Source organism: Amaranthus tricolor, chromosome 12 (assembly GCF_026212465.1).
Source record: "Amaranthus tricolor cultivar Red isolate AtriRed21 chromosome 12, ASM2621246v1, whole genome shotgun sequence".
In the NCBI taxonomy this organism is placed as follows: domain Eukaryota; kingdom Viridiplantae; phylum Streptophyta; class Magnoliopsida; order Caryophyllales; family Amaranthaceae; genus Amaranthus; species Amaranthus tricolor.
The window spans coordinates 10,162,305-10,190,278 of record NC_080058.1 but is presented as its reverse complement, the minus strand read 5'-3'; the positions used below and the strand labels follow the sequence as shown (position 1 = coordinate 10,190,278).

Sequence of the window (27,974 nt, the reverse complement as noted above, 5' to 3'; positions counted from 1 at the left end):
CACCCTAGAGACTAGAGAGTAGAGAGAGTAAGACCGTAAAGAGAGGATATCAAGGAAGATTTATTGCGTTAGTTGGCATACAAGAATATTATTTCCATTTTCAGTCTATATCAACAATTTTAGTAAGCTCCAACTCCTTCTTGGCTGTCGCCCACTCTCAGTCTCTTCTTCTTCTGACAATTAATCATCAAATCAAACAAAAAAAGGAAGAAAAGTTTCCAACCTCCATAATCAAAAAAAGCAATGCTGAAGAGGAAGAGAAGAGATAAAGAAAAGGTTGAAAATGGAGAAAACACCGAAGATTACTGTTTTGTTTGTAAAGATGGTGGTCTTCTTATGGTCTGTGACCACAAGTTAGTCTCTTATTTCTCTCCATTTTCTCTTTCCCTTCCTCATTCTCTTCTTTTTCAACTATTCAATTCATAGTTTGTGGTTTGTTGAAGTTTTGTGAATCAAATGTTTTTTTTCTTGCCCTTATTGTAGTGTTGTGCTTGTTTTTGAAATGATTTCTATTTTTCAAAACTATTCCCTCCGTCTCACAATTTAGGAACAATTTAGAAATAATTTATAGTATAAAATTTTATCAAAAGTTCTATATTATTCCCATGATAATGGTACTTTGATCACAAAAGATTTTTTTGTTTATAAATTTTCATTACCATTTAATACTACCTTCTTCAATAATAATGCGTTAGAATAAATTTTATGAAAAAAATAAGATGATTAGAATTGGACAAACATAACTATTAAAATAATCAAAAAGTTTTTCAATCAAAATTAAACTATTCTTTCATTCTTATTACCACTTTATTTTGTCCAAAAACGAATTTACTATAAATTCTACATAATTTTTTTAAAGTTAAATCGCACGGAAAGCTAGATAGTAAATGGAGAGTACCAATAGTATGATTATTTTAATGTTTTCTTAATTTGCTACATTATGTATATACTCAACAAAATCAAGCAAATAATAATAATAAAAAAAAATTACCAAAAAAATCAAATTTTTTTATTTTTGTACAATAATTTATTGATTAAACATGAATAATTCAAACTTTAAAAAGTATATGCCTAGAATAAATCCGATAACGAGATAATTTGCTTAACAAGTTTTATTTTTTATATAAAAAGATAAATTAAAATAAAATGTCAAAAAAATATTAAAAAAATATCTCTGACTTTTTTTATATGTTAATTAATAGGCAAATATCTCCTAAAATTGAGATTTTTAATGATTAATTAATTGATAAAACTATTATAGAAAAATTATTTAATAATTGGATTATTTTAGATAATTTTTTCATAATAATATAGGTTTATTTAAGATTCATATAAAATTTGTTTTTAGCGCTTTTCATTTTTTAATTAAGAGCTCGTTCAAAGCTTGCTCCATTAAGGTCCTACTCGTATAAAGTTTCGTACATTTAACATCCAATTCGTTAAAAGCTTATACATTTAAGGGTCAAATTCAAGCTCAGGCCCCCATCTCGTTGCACAATCATTGTTACAAGTAAGACGTAAGATTTATCAAATTTTTAATCAATCATTGTGATTTATAAATTAAACAAAAAGTAAAAAGACATAATAAATACTAATAAAGTAAATAAAATAAAAAAAGATAAATTAATATTCTAAAAATCCCACCCTATCAAATTTTTCCACATAAAAATAATTTGTCAATATTATAAATTGGCCTTATTTATTTATACTACCTTCTACTATAACTCTTTCTTTTCATTTGTGACTAACACTCTTTGGTGCGATTTATTTTCTATTTGAAGGGAGGCAAAAAGAAAATAAAATTCTACCGGTCCTACAGACTATTGTGCTTTGTTTGAACTTTTCAACATTATGCTATGTTCTCTTCTTCCACTCCCATACACATATTGTTTAAGTCGCTCACGAGTGATTTGGTTTTGTAGGGAATGTATCAAAGCTTATCACCCTCAATGTGTGAGTCGAGAAGAATCAACGGAAGATGTTGATGAACAATGGATTTGTGGTAATATTATCTGCGAGTTAATTCATACACAATGTTGTCCCATTAACTGGAGTATTATTTTTTTTTCCTTAAAAAGGTAGTTTGACTAACCAATAAACCAAAAGCAAGCTAAAAAACTAAGGAAAAAGCTATGAACCAAACACGCATCTGTCCATATCATGTTTATATTGAGCTTATAATCAGAAGCGTACGTCCACAAAATTTTAGGGGCTTTAGGCCAAATATGAGCTATGGTTCCTCTTTTAAAATTGAACTTCACGCATTATACAATCTTTTCCCAAAATATATAGTTTGTTAAAACACTTAAATCTCACTTTAGCATAACAAAAACTTATTTCTCTATATGCTATCTACTTCGAATGCAATATTTTATATCTGTTTAGTAAACCGCTAAGTAGGGCTGTAAATGTGGTCAGAAACCTGTTTTACCGACTTGTTACCGACCGATACCGAACCCGTTTTTGACCGAATACAAGTGACCAGATACCGACCGCTACCGAACCCGAATGGTGACCGAAACCGTTTCCGACCTGTTTTACACATACCGAAACCGACCGGTACCGAACCTGTTTTAAACCGAAAACCGTTTTCGACCTGTTTTTATCATACCGTGACCGACCGATACCGAACCTGTTTTCAGACCGAAACCTGTTTTCGACCCGCTTAATACCCGTTTTTAACCGACCGTTTTTGACCGAATCTATATTGTACCGAACCTGTATTATACCGAACCTGGAACCTATTTTGTACCGAACCTGTTTTGGACCGAACTTATCTACATAATTCTTCTAAGTTGTCAAAATATAATAAAATTTTATATAAAATAATTAAATTAAACTTAATTATATTATTTCTATATGATAAAAATTAAATTAAATATAAATTTTTATAAAATAAATATATAAATTATAAGTTAATATATATTAACTCAGTAATTTAGTAAAGCCTTTTTCTTTTCTAAAAAATTAAGTATAAATTTTACAAAACTCAGAAATTGCAAAATTGCATAAACATAGTTCATACTTTGCAACCAATATAATTACCAAGTTCAGGTTAATTTGCTGACTAATTAATACTGTATTAAAATCAACATATAACAATATAAACCAATACAAAATATTAACCTATGAAATTGATAAACCACTTTCATTTCATTTAATAGTTTAGACGAAATTTAAAATAGATCCATTACATTTTTTTCCCTACCAATAATATAAACATCAATAATCCTAACTACACAAAAAGTCTTTTCTAAATTTTAGTTATGCATAAGAAATTGCAAAAGTATAACTCATTTCATCACTTTTCTTTAATTTTCTCAGAAGTATAACTCATTTCATCACTTTCATCTTCTTCCTCCTCTTCCATCACCACCTTAGATCTCCTGCTCCTAGTCCTCAATGCGACACCGCCTTTCAATAATCTGTAAGGAACTGCTCCACCAAACTTAGTGTACCTTAAGATCATATAAAAGTAACAACTTTCAGATACTGAGTATTATGATTAAGAGCATGAGATGGAAAAACGACAGAAAGTTATAATAAATAAAATAAAAAAAATATAAATTAATTATAAAATATAAATTGGGCGCTCAGATATGATAATTTCGCGTTGTCACCAAAATTTCAACATTTTTTGGTAACAAAGAAGATCTCAATTTGTTAAGGATCCGACCACCAACACTAAAAGCAGATTCAGATGCAACAGAAGTAATTGGAATGGCTAGAATATCTCTAGCCATTAGTGCGAGTGTTGGATAAGAGGTAGACTGTCCCTTCCAATATTCAAGAACATCAAAACCATCATAATCAACAACAAGAGACATGGCCAAATAAGAGTCCACATCACCTCTCGCCGTCCTAGATGCAGAAATACGAGGAAAATCATGACGTAACTTGCGCATTTGGAACGGACGAGGAGGACCAAGGTTTGACGGAGAGGGTGCAACAGGAGCAGATTGAGTGGTATTCATATAACATTCATATAAAGCAACAAACGCAGCAAGCACATCATTTACCTTTTGTTCAACCGCAGTAGGTACATGCAGCATAGAATAATAATCACTAAGGAAAGTCATCTTAAAACGTGGATCAAGTAAAAAGGCAAAAGACAGAACCATAGAATGATCGGACCAATATTTATCAAACATTTCCCACATAGGAGCAGCCATCTTTCTCACAGCATCACTAGGATCTTAGTGGGAATCAGTCAAAATCTTTTCAATACATATTATGCAAGAAAGGTACAAATTTGCAGTGGGATATTTTGAACCAGAAAAAAGCTTGGTAATCTCATAGAATGGCTCAAGAAAATCACAAATATCTTGAAGTGTATCCCACTCATTCTCAGAAATAATATCAACATCAATATCCCTTTCACGAATAAGATATAAATCAATAGCATCCTTTACCTCAAGAGCCCTATGAATCATGTCATAAGTAGAGTTCCATCTAGTGGAAACATCCAAAACTAATTTACCCTTTGATTGCAAACCTTTATCAATTTTAGCTTTCTCAAAATTTGTAAGTCGAAAATCAGAAGAATCAACATATATAACAACCGCACGTAACTTAGTCACGGAATTATCAACAAGTTTCAAACCCTTTTTAACAATAAGGTTCAAAATATGAGCACAACACCTTATATGAAAATACTTGCCATCTAAAGGGAGAGGAGAAGAGGAGTGCAAATCACGTTTTAGTTTTTCAACCATCCTATTATTAGAGGAAGCATTATCAAGTGTGATTGAAAAAACTTTTCTACCTATATTCCAGTCATTCAACAAACCTTTCACAAACATGAATATAGATTCACCATCGTGGGGTGGGGGAAAACGGCGAAAATTTAACAAAAGGGAATGCAATTTATAATCATCATCGATGAAATGGGCAGTAAGGGCAAAATATGAACGCGAAGTACATGATGTCCATCCATCACAAGTTAAGCATATACGACTCTTACAAGATTGCATATTGTCAAATACTAGTTTTTTGTACTTTTCATGTTCACCCATTACGCATTTAGTTATCGTATATCTAGACACATCTTTGACATTAGGATTTAACCAACGATGCAATTCTCTAGTTTTAATATGCTCTACCATACTCAAACAATATCCATGATATAATATCGAATCAGCAAACTTAAGCACGTAAGTATCATGATCATACACAACATTAGCGTTTGGGTTATTTTTTATGAACTCTTTATAACCTTTACAGCCCTCAGTATGACGTTTATAATTAGTTGTACCTGCACTACCTGGTGCTGCCGCCTCATAATCGCAGTATTTACACTTTACCGTCCGTACGTCATTGGGGTACGATACATGGTACTGATCCCAAACCGGTGACGTAATTTTTTTATGTTTAACAACTCTTCTTTGTTCGGGGACAGCCACAGCAGGGTCAGCCATACCTTAAAAAAAAAAAATAACACCATGGGTTATTTTCAAACAAAAATAAACCCTATATTCAAGCACAAATAGTCAAGGCAGCAAAGAACACAAAACTGTGCAAATTACAGCAAATTTTAACTCTTATCACCTGATTTCTACCAAAAAAAATGAAGCAAAGATTTATAATATCTAAATCCTTCTGTTTTCCAAAAACACATATGACAACAGGAATAAGAAAGTAACTAATAGTAGTAATTCAATTAAACTTTACAAAATATTGCAAGTGTTTCCAACGCATCTTCAATTTTATCAACAACTCGAAGAAAATTGAAAACAATACAGAAAATCAATACAGCAACAGCAATAAACCAATAAACCAATACAGAAAATCAGCAATACAGCAACAGCAATACAGCAACAGCAATAAACCAATAAACCAATATAGCAAATCAGCAATACAGCAACAGCAATAAACCAATAAACCAATACAGTAGAAGAATTGAAAACAGAAACAGAATAAGAATTGAAAACGGAACAGAAATCAAAACTTCCTCATTCCTCATTGAAAACAGAACAGTAATCAAAACCAATACAGCAATACTCCAGTACCCACAAAGATTAAGTATTTTAACATTAAAAAACAAGAATTGAAAACAGAAATTGATCATTCCTTCAAGATATTGATATTTTCTTCAACAATCAACACAATAAAACCACAAAATACATTGAAATCACTACCAAATTAAAGAAAAATTAAAGAAAACCAAAGAAATGGAGTACCTGGAGTCTCGACTGAATTAAATACAAAAAACCCTAAATCTAACCCTAAACGAACACATTAAACCCAGAAAATTAAATACAAAATCAAATCGAACAAAAAAAAAATGGAAGAAGACTAAATCAAATCAAATCGAAAATGGAAGAACACAAAATCAAATCGAACAAAGATTTTAAACACAAAAAACAAAGATGAACAGATTTGATAGATATTAAACGAAAATCAATGAACTAAACTTGAGGAGTAGAAATACCTAAAACTCTAGGGTGAAGATGAATAAATTTGAAGAAGAAAGCGCTAGGGAGAGAATGGAGGCGAGCCTGCGAGGAGCTGGAACAAGAAAATGAAATGAAAGAGAAAGAAAGAACGGAAGATGAAAATGAAGTAATGAACTGGCACGGTGCGTGGTACTGGGTATGGGATTGAATTAGGGTTAGCATGTTTTGGGCTTATCAACGGTTTAGATTAGATCCCTTGATCTAACGGTTCATATTAGTTTTTTTTTTTTTTTTTTTTTTTTTTAAATATATTAGAGTATGTTTAATCAATGGTTTAGATTAATTGATTTCAAAATGAAGGGTTATGATTTATCATGCCTTTTGCCAAGTTGACAATCCATGTATTGAGGTTGTGCACCAATGGGATAATCTTATGTGTTTTTATTTTTTTACAACTAAATTTTTTTTTAAAATATGAGTAATTCATTGATTTAATGGTTTCTAAATAAACTTCTTAATTTTAATAAATAAACCTCTTTCTTTCTTATTTCTAAAATATATATATATATACTTCTAATTATGCAACTATTATTTTATTTGCCAAAAAAAAACAATGTTATAATGTTATTGGTATTTATATAATTCTATATTGAAATTGAAAAGTCTATAAATTACACCCAAAAAGATAATCGTTAGAATAATTCACGAGTTGATTTATCAAATAGAAATAATTAACATGATATGATCAAATATATTAATTAATTATAATCGATTTATCAAGTTGAAATAACCAGACCTATGATCAAACATATCAACGTAGATGGATTTACATGTTAACTTGTCATGATTGACTTAGATAGGACGAAATAGAATGAAAAACCAATCAATTAACTTAGATCGCTGGCAGCTAGATTGATTAGATAGATTGATCACATTAGCTTAAAATAACACACCCATGGGCTAACAAGGGTCAATTCAGATCAATGATGAAGATAGATTATTAAGACAATCTAACAAACTCACATTGTGACTGTAATAACATGTTATGATCTATTAATTAACTTAGCTTAGACGAAGTTGATTAGTTGAATATATATATTAAACTCATAACTTAACCACATTTATAAAAACTTGATGTGAGGTTTCACCTTCTATCATTCTCAACATTGATAACAACATGATTTATCAAATTGAAAATAATTAACCTGATATGATCAAATATATATCAATTATAATCAATTTATCAAGTTGAAATAACCAGACCTATGATCAAATATATTAATTAACTTAAATAGAGTTCGTTTAAAATCAAACTTAAAGTTGAAATAGAGTTGATTAGTTGAATTTGATGTCATAAAACTCATAACCTAACGACATCTATAAAACTTGATGTGAGGTTCCACCTTCTATATATCATTCCCATCATGGATAAACGCATGATCAATGACATTATGAGGCAACACGATGCGATTTTTTACCAAATTGGAACAGAATAATTGGAACATAATTGAACTGAATTAAATCATGGTTTAAATGAATTGAACTGAACCGATATCAACCAAATTAACCGGAATATCGGTTTAACTGAATTGAACCGAACCGATACCAACCAAAACTGAACTGAACAGAACTGAATCCCGGTTCAACTAAATTGAACTGAACCGATACCGACCAAAACCGACCGATTGTGACCGACCGATTCTGACCCGCATACCGATTGTGACCGACCGATTACCGATTTTGACCGCCTGGTTATGATCTGTATACCGATTACGACCTGCAAAAAACCGTTTTGGACTGACCGAATGTGACCTGTTTCCGGTAATGACCGGACCGATAAATACCGGACCCATACCGACCGACACCCGCCAAGGAAAAAAACCGGATTCGACCGGATACCGAATAAACCGACCGATACCGACCGGTACCGAAAGACTTATACGACCTGCTTTTGACCGACCGTTTTTTACCGAACCTGTTTTTGACCGACCTGTTTCCGACCTTTTAACCCGTTTTTACAGCCCTACCGCTAAGTGACATAGTGGTTTATGACTACATATAAATTGCCAAGTGACATGGCGGTTAATATATTAATGTAAGTAAAATTTATTCAATAAACATAGGCATAGCGATTTACTTAAAATAAACCACTATTATCAGATAGCGATTTATTTTAAATTAAATTGTTATTTTACTTTGTGGTTTATATGGTAAGGCTAAGGTACAAACTTTAAAGTTATAGCTCCCCAAATTGTCAATAATAATACATGCATCTTTTCCTACGCTTGAAGCGTAGTGATAAACCAACAGTTAGCTATAACTAAATCTACACAATAGACAAATAAATAAAAGTTCACATATACATAGCTCAAAAGTCGACAATAAACCTAAAATTTGGAGTCCTTATTTGCTTGGGCCAGTAGAGGAGGAACTCGAGGTTGATCTCTATCAATTGGAATCAAGTGATGGTGCTCGACAGTCGACGTTTATTTGTGGTAAACGTGGTGCTTCAGGTGATAATTAAGGTGGAGGAGATACCTGTGTAGGCAGAATGAATAGAGATAAAGCATATGAGGATTGTTTGCGTGGATAAGGAGCATGTAATCTAGGTGAAAGGGTACTTTTCAATGAACTAGATGTATGGGCAGCTGTAGTGTGTTGTGGGGCTAAATGAACATGTCCAACTTGTTGCAGTGCATTTAATCTTAGAGCGTTAATGCTACAATATCGTCTGTACATAGCATACGTCGTGCTCCTTTGTCTCTGGTGATAGAGAAACTCTTGCATCTAATGTTGCGTGACCATGTGTCACGGAATCAATCATAGTATGCGCCTACATAGATGCAAACAACTTTTAGATGATTGTAATTATTTTATAAAAGACAAAAGAGTTTTATAACAATTACCAAGATGACATTCGTAGATTCTAGCAGATAACAAGATTTAGGTGGTCGGACGTCGGGGTTAGTAAGGCACAACCTCGTAATGCATCGATACCAGCTCATGTACCTGACCAGTGTTTGATCCGTGTGCGGGACACCCTAAACAACACAATGTCACGTTTGTTCCATACCTCTACATGTATTCGATGTCGCATGGGATAGTTTCTATTTCTTTGTCGACGATCAATCCCTTGCAAGTCGATGCTCATGTTAGCGGGGCTTAGATTCTTGCTCAAACCTAAACTGATGCTAAACATGACCCGAGAAATGGATCTCCACGAATGTCATAGCATATCAACAAACTCTATGCGCCATATCTGTGAATCATCAGTGCATATGGAGTCGGCGGGGAAGGAGTGTATCGTTGTGTATAAATAGTTAAAATGCAATATAAAAGTTTTAAACAATTTTTTTGAAAATAACAGTACTTGCTCTTCTGTTTTTCGATTAAGTGGATCTCGATACACAATAATGGATATGGCAGCTTGTTGCCTCGAAAGATGTTGGTAGCCAATTGCGAACAAATGCACTCATTAATCATCGTAGTTATAAAAAAGTTATAGAAAATAACATAAAAAAGACACGAAATAAGAGCTTTTAACAATGTGGACAACCTTGTACTAGAGTTGCTCTAGAAATTTAATGAATTTATAAACCTACTCTAGAAATGGATTGAATCATCTTTTTCAGCCTAGTAGTGGAGGTAGTCTAGGAATTTAATGAATTTCTAGACCTAGATAACTGAGCTGAGCTTATCTTTTATTTGGGGAATTGAAAAGCAAATTAATACTAAACTCTAAACAACATAAAAAAGACATCACATAAAGCAATAAAAATATGTACCAATGATCAATTAACTATATGAAATAGTTTAGCAACATGATTAAATGAACCATGGTAAAATAAATGATCTTTAAGAAATGCATGGATGGAGTGAATAGAAGGAATATGAACTTCATCATCCTCCCCTTCTTTGAAAACTATTATCCTTAAGCTTGGTAAAAGATCATCCTCATGAAAAGGAATTAAGTCACTTACATTGAAGGTGTTAGAAACACTGTAGTCACTTGGAAGCTCCAACTTGTAAGCATTGGCATTCACCTTTTGAAGCACTTTGAATGGACCATCTAGCTTTGCAGTCAACTTGGACTTTCTTTTTTTTGGAAACCTCTCAAGTAAATCCATACAAAGTCACCATCTACAAAACTACAAAGCTTACTTCCTTTCTCTTCTTATCCACCCCTTCACCCTCTCATTCATCTTCTCAATCATCTCAGACTTGAGAATAAATCTTGTTGATCTCTTTAGCTCTCTCTTGGGCATCATGGCTAAATTTTGTAGGTGTAGAAAATGAAGAAAAGGTCAATAGGAGTTATAGGATTAAGGCCATACATCATCAGTTTGAGGGGTGGCTAGAGGTACTAAATTTTAGCTTGGTTCCCATAATCCCATTTTCCTCCACAAAGTCAACCAAAAATGGCTAAGGAATTTCAAATCCCTATCATTCACCATGGATCAAGCTATCCCATGTAGTTTCACAATTTCCTTGAAATATAAATTAGCAATACAGATCCTAGTGCAAAAATGCAGTTCGGTCACGTTTGCAGGTAATAGACAAAGTGATGCGGTAACGGGGATGGTGCGGTTGCCGTACTGCCATATGTGGGTCTAAACCATTAAATACGCTTGGAACAACTTAAAACACAAGTTTTTTACAGCTTTACAAAGCGGAAATACCAATTCGATAAATTTGAAAACCTTTACAATACAATCGATACGATACAATGCAACTATGACACAAACCACTTTATAAGTCATTTTAGAAAATCTATCCATAACTACCATAATAGAATCTTTGTGGTTTTAGTATCTAGGAAGACCAGTAACAGAGTCCAAGCTAACATCCTCGAAGGTGTAGTAGGTGTAGGCAAAGGAAGGTTTAGACCTTGAGGTTGTGTATGGGTTTTGATTTTGAGGCAAGCGACACATGTCCTAATCACATGATTAATATCTTTTCTCATTCTAGGCCAATGAAAGGTCTCACTTACAAAAGCGATGTGTGATCTAAAGGGATTAGATTAACCAAAGATTTAGGAGGCCTGTTTAAGTCTGTTTTCAACGGATTGAAAACGTATTCAAGGAACTTTTGGATTGGTTTTTCAACGGTTGGAAACCCGTTTCAATGACTTTTTTTGTCATGATTATAGGATTTATGGAAAATAAACGAACAAACTAAGAACACTCACTAGAATGTTATGACTAAAGGAATATGCAACCAAGGAACACTCACTTAATCTTGCCAGGGTGTACTTTTAATTTGAGGAACACTCACTCGAATTAATCATATAAACTAGTATATTCAGAACTCTCAACAAACTCACTATTTTTTCAACGATGAGAAAAACTCACAATTGGATTAAATAAGACAAATTGCCTACAAGAATTTCAAAGTCTTAACAAGCAAAATAGCTTAAGATTTTTTAATCAAATTTCAAGTATATATCAAATGTTTTTTTAGAGGCTACGGAAATTACATCCTAAAGTAACATAAAAGTCACTATAAACATATTAAAAAGACTAGAAAAATCCCTTGACATGCCTTGGGAAATTTGGTTACAAGTATTAAAATTACTGTAATAATAAGCTATAACCAATACTTGTTAAAACTCATTATTTGCTAATTTATTTGCTGAACTAATAAAATCAGAAAACACCTTTAAGTGCCAACCCAGTAATCTTGTAATTCATCTTTTGTTGAGATTCAAAACTTTTATTCTTCATAAATCTTTTTCTTGAATGTTGTTGACCCTTGGATACTCCTCTTGAGTTCAGCCATAAAACCTTTAACAATAGAGTTATGACTTGCAATAGCCATATGTACGAAATAACACTCTAAAACGGCAATAATACCCCCTCAAATAGCTATATGGTCGACATTATGAACCTCAATAGCTATATGGACGGAAATAATGATAATAGCTGTAATACCACAAAGTTTCCTTTCTTAAAAAAGCTATAATAGATGTAGTGAAAGGCAAGAATAAATTCAACAATTACCATAGCAATATTCCCTCAAACTTTCATACTTATGCAAGACTAAATTATTCATATTCTCCAAGCTATAGAGGGTATTTGGGTTTATTTATTTGACTGATTTTAGGAAGATACGAACATCATTTTTAGAAAACTAAGCCGTGTGTTTCCTCCCCCATTGAACTCAAGGACTTGATCACCTTTCCTTGTATTTGGACCATTAAGTCATCATAAGACCTTATGTTTAACCCCTTAGAGCTTAGTTGCATGTTTTTGAATATGAAGACCTCCAAAATGAAAGTGATCATGATGTATTATACATCAAAAAGCTAAAGTCTTCTCCATGCCAAAGTGGCCTCCTACACTAATCCTCCCTCATGAAATTTTTTGATGTGATGAACTCACACTATGCCTTGGAAGTTGGAACACAAAGTTGATTACCTTACAAAAGATAAACCTTGGAAGAAGTAGAACAAACCATAGGGCTTGTTGTGACACTTCTCAAGATCACTATAAAGTCAACATCCTTCATACTGCGGACCTTAAGCAACTCCATCCCAATAACTCTACGACTCAAAGTGTTTAAAAAATGAATTTTCTAGATAAAGCTTAGTTTTAAGAGGTGCAAGGTGCACCAACGCGTAAAAGGTCTTTTTTTCGAGGCGCAAGGTGCAAGTAGAAAGCGCGAGCTTTTCGTATGCGAGGTGCACAGTCTTGCTAAAAGGCTCAATAATCAATTTTAAAACATATTTAATGCTTAAAACAACATGAAATCCATATTATTACAACATAAAAGTTAGATAAACACTACTATAGCACATATAGTCATAAGATAACATAGTTTTGAGTTGACCATATTCTCTTGCAGAATCCAAGGGTATGATACATCATGAGTTGATGAAATCATTGTTTGAAGTTGAAAATCATTATACATTGATGTCAAGACTAGCACAAACAATCAAATGATAGCACAAAACAAAAAAAAAATATATGCTAAGGCTCGATCACTATAACAAAATGGGCAGAAAAATTAAGTAATTCATTTAATTAAATTACACATCAAATACACTATATTTTTATCGTTATTCTTTTGACTAATATGTAAACAAATTAGAGATTAAATGAATCATTGTAATAAAAGATAGGAGAAGTGTAAAATGAAAAAAAGAAACGAGAAAAAAGAAATAAACAAGAACAAAAAAAAAAGAGAGATAAGTGATCAAAATTAGAAAGAAAAACGAAGAATAAAGAGAAAATAGAATGAAGAAGAAAAGGGAAGAAGAAGAATATTTGGTCATGAATAGCGGCATACTTGAAAGAACAATGGTCCTGCTGCTATCTTCATCTACTTTGGCTAGTGGAAGAATGAAGCTTTTTCTCTTCTAAAATCAAATAAGCAGCTCTTTCTTTAAGGGTAATCTACTAAATCAAGAAAAGTTTAGAATTTTAGTACTTAAAGCTTTAAAAAACAAGCAAAAACAGAAGGTAACAAACCAGAGGCGCACGTGGCGCACAAGACGCTCTCCTCTCCCTTGCGCCGCGCCTTTTGAGTCTCTGAGTTGTGTTTTCGGTCGCCTTGGTGCGCCTAAGCGCGCCGTAGGCACGTTTTTTTAAAACTAAGAGATAGAGCATCCGCACCCTTGTTTAATATCCCGACTTTGTTTTTGATAGTAAAATGAAATGTTTGAAGCAAGTCAACCCACTTAGGATGTTTATGTTGAAGTTTTTGTTGGTTTTGAATGAATTTAAGGGCCTCATGGTTGGAACGAAGAATTTCTCCTTAGTAATAAGGTAGTATCTTCAATGGGTAATGGGGGTTAATGATAGCACAAAACTCCTTATCATAAGTGGAAGAGTACTTTCTTTTGGCATCACTAAGCTTCTCACTTAAATAAGCAAGAGGACGATTGTATTGTGCTAGGATAGCTCTAATTCCTACTCCTGAGGCATCACAATCCACCTCAAACATCACATAGAAATCAGGAACGGCTAAAACATACTGTAGATGAGCTTTTCTTTTATGGTTTCAAAGGCTTGTTGTGCTTCGGGGTTCCACTCACAAGACTTGAGCCATGCTACTTTTTGGCAAAAAACTATTACTTTTAAGAAAAAAATTCTTAAAAACGAAAAAAAAAATCTGACAGAAAAGTGTTACGTTTTATGTATAAATGTGTTATTCTTTGGCACAAATGTGTTAATTTTCAGACAACAATTGTTTTACCCAAAACAGAAATTTTAGGAAAAAATTTGACAAACGTGTCGAAAAAGTGTTACTTTATGCACAATAGATGTTACTTTTTGGCAAAAAAATTGTTATTTTCTTGAGAATATAGTGCATGGAATGAGATTAGGCCCTTCCTTTGACCATAGGAAGGCGTATCTCTTGCCTATGCGTAGTCAAGGCCGTAATGGGGCGGTAGGGTCGATGGGGCATGCGCTCTAAGCGCCCAACATAAAAATTATGAATTTGTTATTACATATAAAGGACAAGTTTTAACAAATATTTCTATACGTTATTGTGATAGATTTTGCGTTTAGAAATGCTAATAAAAATTATTTAATGTGTATTATAAAATTTATAAAACCAATCAAATGAAATTTGATATATTCATAGTTTGTTAAACTTTTGCATGAATTCTAACATTTTAATTAAGAAGAAATAGACAATAATATTTTCATTTATTGTCCAGTAACTTATAATAATCCCAACTATTAGTTATTCCATAATCCTAAGTATGGGGTGTACTTTCTCAAAATAATCCCAATGATTGATTTCACGCTCATAATAAATCCAAATTGGGTGCATTACAAAAGAAAGATAATAGTTTTTGGGATTATTTTGAGAATGTACACACCATACTTGAGATTATCATAGAATAATTTATATTTGGAATTATTTTGAACAAATGGATAGTTGGGATAATTAATATCAAATTTTTCTTTATTTTATATTAATTTACTATCAACGGCTCATACAAGGGAAGACAATTAATGACATAAGGATAACAGAATGTTGTATATTTGTAAAAGTTCGATGTTATATTTGCTTCAGAAACGGGTCTTAGCCCAAGATTGGTGCTGCTTATGATCTGTTTTTGTTATCTTTTAGCTGATGTTGGTGTTGCATGCCAATATGCCACTTCTAAGCTTTCTAATAAAACATTCTCAAATAACACTAAGATATGCCAATTTGTTCCTACTTGACTGAAATAAATCTTGTTATTAATCTTGTTATTTTGTGTGGTATGAATATATTTGGGCAGATTCGGCCATTCTAATCATAAATTATGTTGCCATGTTCCCGTTATTGTATTCTTTTTTATCAATTCAAGGGTCTTATTGTAGAAGGCACAAGCAAGTTGAATAATGATGAATGTTTTCTTTCAGACTGGCATTATTGCCTTATATGTCGAAAAAATTCAAGGTTTCAGTGTTTCTGCTGCCCAAATGCTGTTTGCCTAAGATGCTTCAAGGATGCCTTATTTGCAAAAGTTAAAGGTAACAAAGGGTTTTGCAATGATTGCCTTAAACTAGCATTACTTGAAGAGGAAGGCATGGAGGTTGACTCAGATGGGGTAAGGATTAGTTTTTATATTCATAACTTGCTAGGTTATTTTTTGATTGTTATTGTATATACTTATGTGTAACTTAGGGATGGTCTTGCCTTATAGGTTTCTCCAATTAGGCACCTATTGGAAGTTGATACTAAATAGTGAAAGTGGTAATGAAATAATGTAATTAGCCAGAAAAGTTACTAGATAAAGTTTTTGATTCCTACTCTAATTATATTTTTCTTCACAAAATTTATTCTTATCCGTTACCACTTGGTATTAGGTGGTAATAAAAATTGTGAAGAAAATATTTGATTTAACATGAGAACTCCACTAACTTGGAAATGGCATAGCAAATTCCATCAAAATCAATACTAAAACTCATTCTAATTTACGCCCTTTCACACCATTACATAAGAATTATTTTTGCGTGCCACATAAGTGGTTTTCAAATGCACGTGCAATGAATTTTAAAAAAAGTATATAAGCATATTGAAAGGCACATGAGTGTTACAATTGTGTTTTTATACACCTTATGTGTTTTTCATATGTTACATATTCGAACTTTGTCCACATTCCACACATGTACTTTGAACGGAGGATTTCTCCACAATGCACAAAATAAACGGCATCGTACACCATAACATGACATGGGTTTGATTCCCAAGTAGAGTATTTGTCTCCATGAAAGTCATTTGATGACATACGGGTAATGGAATATTGTTGTACTACCCAATAGAACATGGACGAGATTATATGTCAAAAATCATAAAGGCATGGTTGTCCTCTTTTCTAAATTTTACCTTATTAAGAGTATCTGAAATCTGGATTCTGGTCAGATTTCTGACCTTTTTGTTTAGCATTGTGTCTGATTGGCTATATGTTAGTAAAATCAGAGAACCTTCGAGTTGCGTTGGCTCCTATTAATATTAGTTTTTTTCTTCTTATTTTCCTCTACCATGCTCTTAACACATTCTATATCAAGCACTAAATGTAAATTATCGTCTATTCCTCAGTTAAGGGTTTGTTTGTGCTCTTCTGCTAAGCTTTAATAAAATCCAATAAGGTCATTCTGCTAATTGTATGGGTTTGCAACTCCTACTCTCTTTGGCTTTCTTCTTGCTCTACTTTAGTATTGCTTTGTGGATTCCTTAAAATTATATTGCTTGATTTGTTAATTTGTGCAATGATAGGACTGCAGAATAGCAAACTTGTTTTCGAACACCCAATTTAGCTGATTTTCGTATGTTCGTTGGTTGATCATTCATTTGTTGTTGCACTATCCAACATGATCATCCTACTCATTGATGCTTTTATCAATTAACAAAGGCTTCACCTAGAATTACTAAGGATATTTTATCTTTATCTTATCCTTGGAACTGTATAGTACTTTGTTCTTGTTAGAATCAGATTGCTCCATACCAGGGTTTAGGCCATAACGATTTAGACCAAACTACTCTAAAATGATTCATATACCAGAATACTAGAGCAAACAATATTTGTAGAGAACTTATTTTCTATAATATCTCTAACCATATATAAATGAAAAAAAAATCTGCTAAGTTGAAATTAACTTTGAAACAAATAGTTGTTACGTTTTCATTTTTTAGTATTAAATTAACACCAAAGCTTGGACTAGAGTAAGCCGAATTAGACGATGGCCTAAGTCATCAGTGAGTTCATCCGTAGAATGAAGATATGAAGTGGTTCATTCTCCTTATTAATCTTGATGATATTATTTTGATGTCGCCATAGGGATTAATAGTAGCAAACCTAAGCTTAGACATCTCTTTGAGTGTGTACATGAGCTTTAAGACTAGAGGAAGAGCCCTCTTTCAGGGCCTTACTTTTTGTTGATGAATTTGAATTTGGGATGTTGTAAAACCTTGAACTTTGTTCTCATGTGGTTTTCTTGCCACAATCTTGTGAGATGATTGAGACCATACCATGGAATACCTTGAGATTGTATGTTCATTCTATACGAACAACATGGATTAGCTTTTAGATCATACTACTTGAGCACCTAAGCGCAAATCTGAAAAATTCATAAATTTACTTTTGAGCATAGCAATAAATACGATGTCGTTGTGTACGCGGTAACAGTCTCGATGTCGCAGAAGTAGCACCTTGCGGTGTTACGACTCGTTTCGCGGACATCATTAGGTGAATTTTTAACTTGAAAAATTTATTTTGTCATTATAATTTACGTTTTCTTTAGTATATATCTAAGATTAAAGTTTGTAATAGTCTTTTAGAACCTAATAACTTTGAAAAAAAAGATAATAATGGCTAACGGTTGTTACTTAAAATTCATCATACAACAGTCATTATTTAATGTAACGGCCTCAATTTTATTTCATGCTTCTGAGTATAATATGATATCTACAATTTTCTTCAATAATACAAACCAAAGCTTCAAAACTAATACTTAATGTGAAGTAGTGCAGTTTATGTGTTATAGCTTTGAAAGCACATAATAGAATTATCTTATTACATCACATAACATATGTTCTTCCAAGGAGTATCTCTTAGACCACTAAAGGTCTTATGATCCACTTTATGGGCTATCTTATGTCCCAATACTTCTGACTAATCACCTCGCTTACATTCATCATGACGTTATGATTTATTTAAATTGATGACATGACAAAGAGATACTAAAAGAGACTTGTGATTTTAACCATGTTAGGCCATTGCTTAACCCTTACCAAAAGATGGAAGTTTATTTAGCTTAATGAACTTCCATTAAAGTTTTAAGCTTTATAATTGACCAATGTTTTTATAATCCAGGAAAAGGTAGACTTCAACGACCGGGAAACATATGAAGGCTTATTTAAGGAATACTTTGATATAATTAAGGGAAAAGAAGGTTTAATGTTAAAAGATCTACACTATGCCGATGTGCAAATGAAAAAGGGTGAAAACTGTAGATCATTGTCCCTTAAGTTACACCAGTCTCAACGGCTGCCTTCTGACTCAGATAAGTCGATCAAAGAGGAAGAAAATAAAGAATTACCAGCTTTCAAACATGATAATGATGATGGCGAACAAACGATTATAGCTTATAAAAAGGAGCCTAAGATGTTAAGAAGGCGCAAAGGTCCTAAAAGAATTGAGTTTGCCGGTTGGGCTTCCAAACCTCTTATAGAGTTCCTTGCATCTATTCGAGCGGATACTGGCAAGAAGCTATCACAGGATGATGTTGCTTCAATTGTTAGTAACTATGCACATGAAAATAAACTACTTCATCCCGACAAAAAGAAGTTGATTCTTTGTGATATACGTCTGCGTTCTCTACTGGGAAGAAATTCAATAAGATTATATCAAGTAAAGAATGTTTTGAAACCACATTTTATTGACCAATCAGAAGATGAAGGGTACAGGATAGGATCTGATAACGACAAAGTTACTTCGCTTGGAAAAAATCAGGCTTGGAGAACAAAACTTAAATCCTTTCAGCATAAAAAATCACATTTGGACAAGTTTCAAAGGAAAAAATCCATATTAGACAAGCCTAATAAAACAGAAGTTGTAGTTAAAGTCATTTATAGTCCTTATGCAACAATAGGTTTGCAAAACATGAAGCTCGTTTATTTGAAGAAGTGTTTGGTAGAAAAACTGCTAGAGCAACATGAAAGTTTTGAAAGCAAAGTGGTTGGAAGCTTTGTGAAAGTGAAGTCGGAACCATTTGATGCGAGGCATCCATATCAACTTCTTTCTGTTATAGGTAATGCATATTTCAGTAATATTATCAGGTTATGACGAGAAATATGTCAGAGACTCGAGAGTTTTATGCCCTTTCTTTCACAAAAAACAATGTGTATTTTTGAAGTATTGTCTTCCCCTGTAGAAGGACCTAGGGAATTTTGCAAGGGAAATCTGTATATGGAGTTGACACATATTGAGCTTTCCTCAAGCAAATTTTTTCCTGAACAAAAAACATATTGGCACATGAACAATTATTTACAACAAGGGAAAACCCAAAAGAAATCTGATCTTACTCTGATATCATTTGAGTTTCTATGGTTTTCAACTGTTTCCAAATGTAAGAAAGTGGGAAGCAAAAAATATGTTACAACTTCTGAATTTATACACCTCTTGCAAGTGTATAATGACTATAACTTTCTCTTGATTTGTTTACTTGAATTGTGTGTATAATTTCCCTCCGAAAGACTGTGTGAACTAGAAACTTGTTTTATATTAATTGGTTACTAATAAATCACATCTAAACTGTGCATACATGTTCTGTAATCGTTGTGATACCTTAAAGCTAGCCGAGAGTTAGCAATTGGAATCATTGGTTTTCTTTACTGACAATCATATTTGCTCAACAAACTAATTGTTTCGATGTGTGACCTTTTAGGAGTTCAGCACTTTGGTGATGGAAACGAAAAGGTTTGTCTTCAATTATCTAACCTTCCTAATGATGTCCCGTTGTGCTTGCTATCAAACGATGATCTATCTGAGGTACTCATTTAGGCATACTGTTGCTCATTATATGTATCATTATATGTTAACTAGGTATTTTCCATAATTCTTATATCAGTTTTGTTACATTCTACTGCTAAATATAATAATTAAATTTCTTTGTAAATATCTAAATCTTGTTTGATAATTGCAACCTTTAGTCCTCGTGCACAAAACTAAAATGGGATGTAAAAAGTGAAAAAGGAGGATTTTTCTTCACTGCCCTTTCCCGCAACCTAAACTAGCAACTTGTTACTACTTTTATTAGAAAGCACTCATGACATCAGTGGGTTTTTCCAAGACAATTAAGTGGCTCCCATCTAGTTTCCTACCTAAGCAGAGTTTGTCGGGGTACGCAGCCTTACCTTTGTTATTTATATAATGATGTCCTGATGATTGACTACATATCCTTGCCTCGTGGCATAACCACAGTGTCTCTGCATAACTCTTGTTTTATTTATATGGTATTTGATTATATGCTTTCTTGTCTATTGCTGATGTTGATCTCAGAGTATTTACTTTTATTAACAGTGGCACTGTGATTTGTTTGTCATATGCAGCAAGATTGTGAGGAGCTGCGGCAGAAATTTGATAACAATGTTCTATCAAAGCCTACTGTTGTAAGCCTTCTCAACTATAATACGGAATAGGATTTTTGAATATATGATCTTATAACTTGGAAGTTTTGTTTTTATGAAGACATAATACGTTTTATAATGCATATTTTTGATATACCCCTTTGGAATATTTGTTAACAGTAAAATATATTAAATTTATCAAAATAAGAAATATCATTATGCTTCTTCTTGCAACCATAATGTGATTGCAAAAAATATTGAAGTATAAAGTGATTGGGATTGTATCTTGAAATTCTTTTTATGATAAAAATCAGCCGTGGATTTCTTTTGAAACACGGTAGCCTGGGGTTTCTTTCTTGATTAAGAATATTTTACTCTAAACAGGCTACACTTGAAAAGAAAGCAAAAGACCTCCATGAAGATCTAACAAAACATGTACGTATTTACTTTCCCTAGGCTAAGTATGGTATCTTCTAGTGGCTTTCTTGTTTATTGATTTTGTTTACTGTCACTTTGCAACTACCTGTAGTGGATTACCACAGAACTCTCTATACTACGGAACCGCATTGATCTAGCAAATGAAAAGGGACGGAGAGCTAAATATCCTTCATATTAATTATTTGTTAAATGTTCCCTCCATATAATGTTATTAAGTTTCCACAAAAGCATGTGTCTTGCAGAGCTTCCGAGATACCATATCCTTGTATAGTTAGTGGGTACTAACTTGTAAGAAGCTCTCACGTTCCTTAGCATTTGCTTTTTACTATGTTGAAGTAGTTATCCTTGACCTCGATGACTTTTTACATTGTTCGAATATTATAGAAAGCTAGACCTGCTTCAATCAGAGGGAGAGCAAGCACGCTTGCTAAATGAGGTCCCTAAAGTACTTGCAGATGTCATTGAGGTAAAGCCTGAATCTGATGAGGGCAATGTTTCCTCACCTGGAAAAAACCAGGCTTGGGAGACAAAAATTGGATCAATTCAGCATAAAGGATTTCTTATGGAGAAGTTTCAATTGAAAGAATCCATAATAGACAAGCCTAATAAAACAAAAGGTGTGGTTAAAGCCATCTGTAGTCGTTATGGAACCATAGGTCCGCAAAACATGAAGCTCGTTTACTTGAAGAAGTGTTTGGTAGAAAAATTGTTGGAGCAACGTGAAAGTTTTGAGAGCAAAGTGGTGGGAAGTTTTGTAAAAGTGAGGTCAAATCCATTTGATGCGAGGCATCCATGTCAACTTCTTCCAGTAATAGGTAATGCATCATTGCATCTATCAGTAACATCACAACATCAGGTGATGACGAGATATTTGTCAATGTTTTAAGTCCTTATATCTTTCGTTGATAATGTCTCTCAAATATTTATGTAGGTTACTCGCCGTAATTAGCAACTTGTTCTATATTATACGGGTACTGTTAATTTACATTCAAACCGATGTTAACGAAATTCGATTCAATATGTTAAACGTTAACTTATTGTTTTGGAAACTTAGAATAAGAAATTTGATCTATAGAAGCTAAGGTAGAGCCGTGATGCTGTCGACATATATTGATCATAAGAAATAAATATAAGCATAATACTAACCATAAATCAAAAGTCTTTTATCACAAAAGTAAAACATAATGTTACAAACAGTATAAGAGAAAAAACAGGAGTTTATCCATCTTGATGCAAAGGAGAAACAAAAAACATTTAGTGTGTCAAATCGCATTTCCGTTCTATTTCGGTAGGAACGATTTGAAATGAGGTGCGGGGCATAGTTTCGAGTTTCGCACTTCAATCATCCAAACTAATTTCCATGTGTACCCTTTTAGGAGTCCAAAACTCTGGAGAAGGAAACGAAAAGGTTCATCTTCAAGTATCTAATCTTCCTAATAACATCCCCATACATTTGCTGTCAAATGAAGCTATTTCTGAGGTACTCAATCAGGCATATTATTGCTCATTATATATATCATTATATGTTTTCAGGGTAATTTCCATTACATCTTGTATCATATTTTGTATTCTACATCCCAATGTTAAATATAATAATTATGTTCTTAGTAAATATCTAGATCTTGTTTGAGAATTTTAACCTTAAGTGTTTGCATATAAAACTAAATTGAAATGTAAAAAGGTGAATAAGTGAATAAGAGGACTTTTCTTCACTTCCCTCTCCCTCAACCTGAACTACCCTTTACTGGAAGGCAATCATGTCGTGATAGTAAAGGTTTTTTTTTTGTGTAGTAGACTTTTCCTCAGTAAACTCCTACCTGAAAATTTAACTCATTCCATTAGTCCAATGCAATAATTGCTCCCACTTAGGCTCCTACGTAGGCGAAGTTTGAGAGGTTCAGATGTATGCAATCGCAGCCTTACCATTGTTAGTGATATAATGAGGTCTGCAGATTATCGTTGGTGAATTTTAATCCCTATTTTATTGATATATTGTATTTGATCATATGTTTTCTTGTCTATTGCTTATTTTGTTGCCCTTTGATATGAAGGGTTTTAAGTGTATGTACTTTTAGTAACCGTGGCATGTTGAATGGTTTGTCGTATCCAGCAAGATTGTGAGGAGCTGCGCCATAAAGTGGATAATGGACTTATTCCAAAGCCTACTGTTGTAAGCCTTCTCAATTTTAATACGGAATTGGAGTAATAGGACTCTTGAATATACTATCTTCTATTAATTGCTTGAGCAGAAGTGTTAACACTCCACAAAACTTGGAACTTTTTTATTTTGGAAAACATCATTATACGTTTTATAATGCATGAATTTGGTTAACCCTTTTGTAAAAACATTTTTCCCAATAAATTTCATATATCATTACATTTCTTCTTTAATCTGTAATGCACTTACCAAAAATATTGAAGTTTAAACTTTAAAGGGATTTTGATTGTCTCTTGATCTTCCTTATGTGATACAAATTAGCTGTGGATTTGTTTTGAAACATTGGGGTTTTCATTCTTGGTTAAGAATATCATACTTTCTCCAAACAGGTAGCCCTTGAGAAAAAAGCAAAAGACCTCCATGAAGATTTGACAAGACATGTGAGTATTCACTTCCCCTGGGCTACGCATGCTTATTTATTGATTTTTATTTAGTGCTTCTTTGCAACCACGTGCAGCGGATCACCATAGAGCTCTCTATTCTACGAAATCGTATTGATGCAGCAAATGAAAAGGGACAAAGAGCTAAATATCCTTCATATCAGTTATTTGTTAATTGGTCCTCCATTATTGTTATATGTTTCAAGAAAAATTATGCGTCTTGCATTAAAAAATCTTTTTTAAGCCTTAGGAGTTATATACATAGAATTAGTGCATTCATATGATGAAGCATACTCTTTTCGCGAAGCTTCTGAGCGATTATGCCTGCATCTGTGATGTGTTTGTATATTTATGATTTCATTTTCGGAAACTTTGAGTATCTTTGTGTAGTTGGTTGGTGCTAACTTGCAGGAAGCTCTCACATTCCTTGACATTCGCTTTTTACTATGTTGAAGTAGTTATCCTTGACCTTGATGGCTTTTCACATTGTTCGAATATCGTAGAAAGAAAGACCTGCTTGAGTCAGAGGCTGAGCAGGCACGCTTGCTAAATGAGGTCCCAAAAGTGCTTGCAGATGTCATTGAGGTAAAGCCTGAATTTGATTAGGACAATATTTCCTCGCCTGGAAAAACCAGGCTTGGGGGACAATGCTTTCTCAATATGGTCTCTAAGCTACTTGCAAATGTCATTCAGCTCAAGTCTGAATCTGAGGAGTACAGTTCAGGATTTGATAAGGACAATGTTCCCTTGAAGCCACATTTTGTTGAAAATGTGGACCAATCAAAAGATGAAGTGTACAGTTCAGGGTATGATAAAGACAATGTTTCCATGCCAGCAGAAAAGCAGAATTGGAGGAGAAAAGTTGGATCAATTCAACGTAATGGATTGCTTTTGGAGAAGTTTCAACAAAAAGAATCCATATCAGACAAGCCTAATCAAACAAAAGTTGTGGTTGAAGACATCTATAGTCGTTATGCAACCATAGGTCCACAAAACATGAAGCTCGTTTACTTGAAGAAGTGTTTTGTAGAGAAACTGTTGGAGAATCGTGAAAGTTTTGAAAGCAAAGTGGTGGGAAGCTTTGTGAAAGTGAAGTCAGACCCATTTGATGCAAAGCATCCATACCAACTTCTTCCAGTAATAGGTAATGCATATATTAGTAATATGACAATATCTAGTGATGACGAGAAATATAGCAGAGTTTGATGTCCTTATATCTTTTTCTTAATTTGTTCACTTAAATTATGTGTATAATCTCTCTCGAAAAGATAATTCAGTTACTCGCAAAGTTAGCAACCTGTTGTTCTATATTAATTCGGTACTGTAAAAACACATCCAAACTGTAGATAAATGTTACGTATTCATTGATATACCCTGAAGCAAACTGGAAGTTACCAATTGAAATCACTGGTTTCATTTACTGAAAATCATATTTGCTCAACAAACTGATTGTTTCTATGTGTACCCTCTTAGGAGTCCAAAATTCTGGTGATGGAAATGAAAAGGTTCTTCTACAAATATCTAATCTTGCTAGTGACGTCCCCATGCGCTTGTTATCAAACGATGATATTTCTGAGGTACTCAATCCGAGATATTGTTGCTCGCTATATGTATTATGTGTTTTCAGGGTAATTTCCAATAATTCTTTTATCAAATTTATTATTCTGCATTCCAATGTGAAATGTTATAATTATTACTTAGTAAATATCTAGATTCTAGATTGTTTAATGATTTCAACATTTAGTTAAAATGGGATGTAAAAAGTAAAAAAGAGGATTTTTTTCTACAAATTCATGCCTAAAATGTGACATAAATTCCATTACTCCAATGCATTTACGGGACTCACACCCAGGCTATGTAGGCAGGATTTGAGAGAGCCGGATATACACAACTTTACCCTCGTTAGTGATATAATGAGGTCTTGACGATTAACTAATCCCTTTTATACTTCCTAAATTATAAAACTTTTGGCATGAACATGCTAGTCCTCATGTCCTTTCCCTAGACATAATTTTCTGTCTGTATATTCTATCCTTGGTGAATTTTCATCCCTATTTTATCGATATAGTATTTGATCATATGCTTTCTTGTTGATTGCTTATTTGTTGCTCTTTGATGTGAAGGGATTTAAGAGTATGTACTTTTAGTAACTGTGGCATGTTAAATGGTTTTTCATATGCAGCAAGATTACGAGGAGTTGCGCCAAAAAGTGGATAATGGTCTTATTTCAAAGCCTACTGTTGTAAGCCTTCTCAACTTTAATACAGAATAGAATTTCTGAATATAAAATCTTATATTAATTGCTTAAGCAGAAGTCTTGATAGCGAGTAAAATTTTAGTTTTCTATTTTGAGAGACATCATTATATGTTTTATAAAGCATAAATTTGGTTAACCCTTATAAAATGTTAAAAAAAAAAAAAGAATGTTTTCCATTAAAATACATTAGAAGAAATATCATTTGCTTTTTTTATCGAAACAATGGGGACTTCATTCTTAATAAGAATAGTTTACTATTTTAAACAGGAAGCGCTTGAGAAGAAAGTGAAAGACCTCCATGAAGATATGACAAAACATGTGAGTATTTTACTTACTAATTGAGTGTTACTCAATTTAGCATACAATTTCTTTCTCTTCTAGCTTTATCTCGTTTGTGCTAAAATTACATTCATGTACTCTGTCTTGCTCAAATTTAATTTGAAACCTGGTGACTTCAACCCTTGTCTCCATCGTTCTAATTTGGCATTTACTCTATCCCTCTGAGCTTAGTATGTGCATTGAGCCTGTGTATCTGAGTCCTGACAAGGTCAGTATTGGCTTTCAATGGGCTACATGTGGTATCCGTGTATCCTTTGGTGGTTGTGGCTTGCTTATTTATTGATTTTGATTTACTATGTCTTTGCAACTACATGCAGTGGATCACTATGGAACTCTCTATTTTACGAAACCGCATTGATCTAGCAAATGAAAAGGGAGAACGAGCTAAATATCCTTCATATCAGTTATTTGTTGATTTTTTTCTTCCATTTTTTGTTATTTAGTTTCAATCAAAATTACGCGTGTTGAAAGAAAATCCTTTTCTAAACCTTAGTCGCACATTTAACAATAATAAAAAACGTATTCTGATATGAAATATCTTGACAAGTTTAATGATTATGTTTGTTCTATTAAAATGAGATAGCATTTTAATGTGTAACTAACTTACTATTTGAAGCGGTGGTATTATGTGATGGCAGATAATTATGAATAAAAAAAATAATTTTTAATCAAAGTTTATCACCATCGGAATGAATCTTGTGTGCTTGTATATTTAGTGGGTGCTAACTTGCAGCAAGCTCTCACATTCGTTGGCATTCGTTTTTTACTATGTTGAAGTATTTATCCTTGACCTCGATAGATTTTCACAATGTTTGAATATCATCGAAAGAGAGAGTTGCTTCAGTCACAGGCCGAGCAGGCACGCTTGCTAAATGAGGTTCCTAAAATTCTCGCAGATGTCATTGAGGTCAAGCCTGAATCAGAGAAGACTCGGCAGTATGATATTTCCGAAATTGTTTGGTCACATGCAAATCATGGTGAAAAATCAGAAGGCAATGGGAGCAAACAAGAGTAATAGGTTTTCTGCACATCAGGTAATGTTAATAGTGCTTGAATGATGGATATTCACATTTACTACTTTGGACGAGACCTTATTTTCTTAAGGTGATGCTTTAACATTATATTTATATGTATGTATTCCAAATTCACATGGAAATTAAAGGCTCAAGTAAAACTACTGGTGATTAGGAGTAATTCTACCTGTTTTTATGTATTTGGAGCTTTTAAACAACATTTCATTGCAATAATGTCATTATATGGGTTGAATGTACACAACCTTACAACCTCATTCGAATTAGTAATAATAAAGCGGTTGCCGTCTACAAATTTACAAATCAAGAAATGCATATAGTTTAATAACTTTTTTTTTAAGCCTT

At 33.0% G+C, this 27,974-nt stretch overlaps 1 protein-coding gene across 5 annotated transcripts; it reads left to right on the top strand.

Moving 5' to 3' along the window:
• Positions 1–27,948, top strand: LOC130828178 (zinc finger CCCH domain-containing protein 19-like). 5 transcript variants are annotated; one of them, XM_057694020.1, is made up of 20 exons: positions 2–353; positions 1,923–2,002; positions 15,758–15,945; positions 18,712–19,648; positions 20,285–20,316; positions 20,949–21,008; positions 21,351–21,401; positions 21,496–21,568; positions 21,773–22,219; positions 22,781–22,884; positions 23,515–23,574; positions 23,952–24,002; positions 24,080–24,152; positions 24,490–24,587; positions 24,696–25,146; positions 25,476–25,630; positions 26,185–26,244; positions 26,527–26,577; positions 26,916–26,987; positions 27,407–27,948. In XM_057694020.1, the coding sequence occupies exons 1-20, from the start codon at positions 244–246 to the stop codon at positions 27,611–27,613; spliced, it is 3,360 nt and encodes a 1,119-aa protein (XP_057550003.1). In that variant the 5' UTR covers positions 2–243; the 3' UTR covers positions 27,614–27,948. The 5 variants fall into 5 exon arrangements, with proteins under 5 accessions (XP_057550004.1, XP_057550003.1, XP_057550001.1 ...); XM_057694018.1 differs by having other exon boundaries at positions 20,285–20,388; XM_057694019.1 differs by having other exon boundaries at positions 3–353; positions 20,285–20,388; positions 25,476–25,579; positions 27,407–27,947.
• The last annotated feature ends 26 nt before the right edge of the window (positions 27,949–27,974 follow it).

Excerpts from the sequence above, each read along its gene's own strand:
- LOC130828178 (XM_057694018.1), top strand. The coding sequence starts at position 244 with ATGCTGAAGAGGAAGAGAAGAGATAAAGAAAAGGTTGAAAATGGAGAA. Across the intron at positions 354-1,922 it reads CTTATGGTCTGTGACCACAA|GGAATGTATCAAAGCTTATC; the intron begins GTTAGTCTCTTA and ends TTGGTTTTGTAG. Across the intron at positions 24,588-24,695 it reads TGCTTGCAGATGTCATTGAG|CTCAAGTCTGAATCTGAGGA; the intron begins GTAAAGCCTGAA and ends AATGTCATTCAG.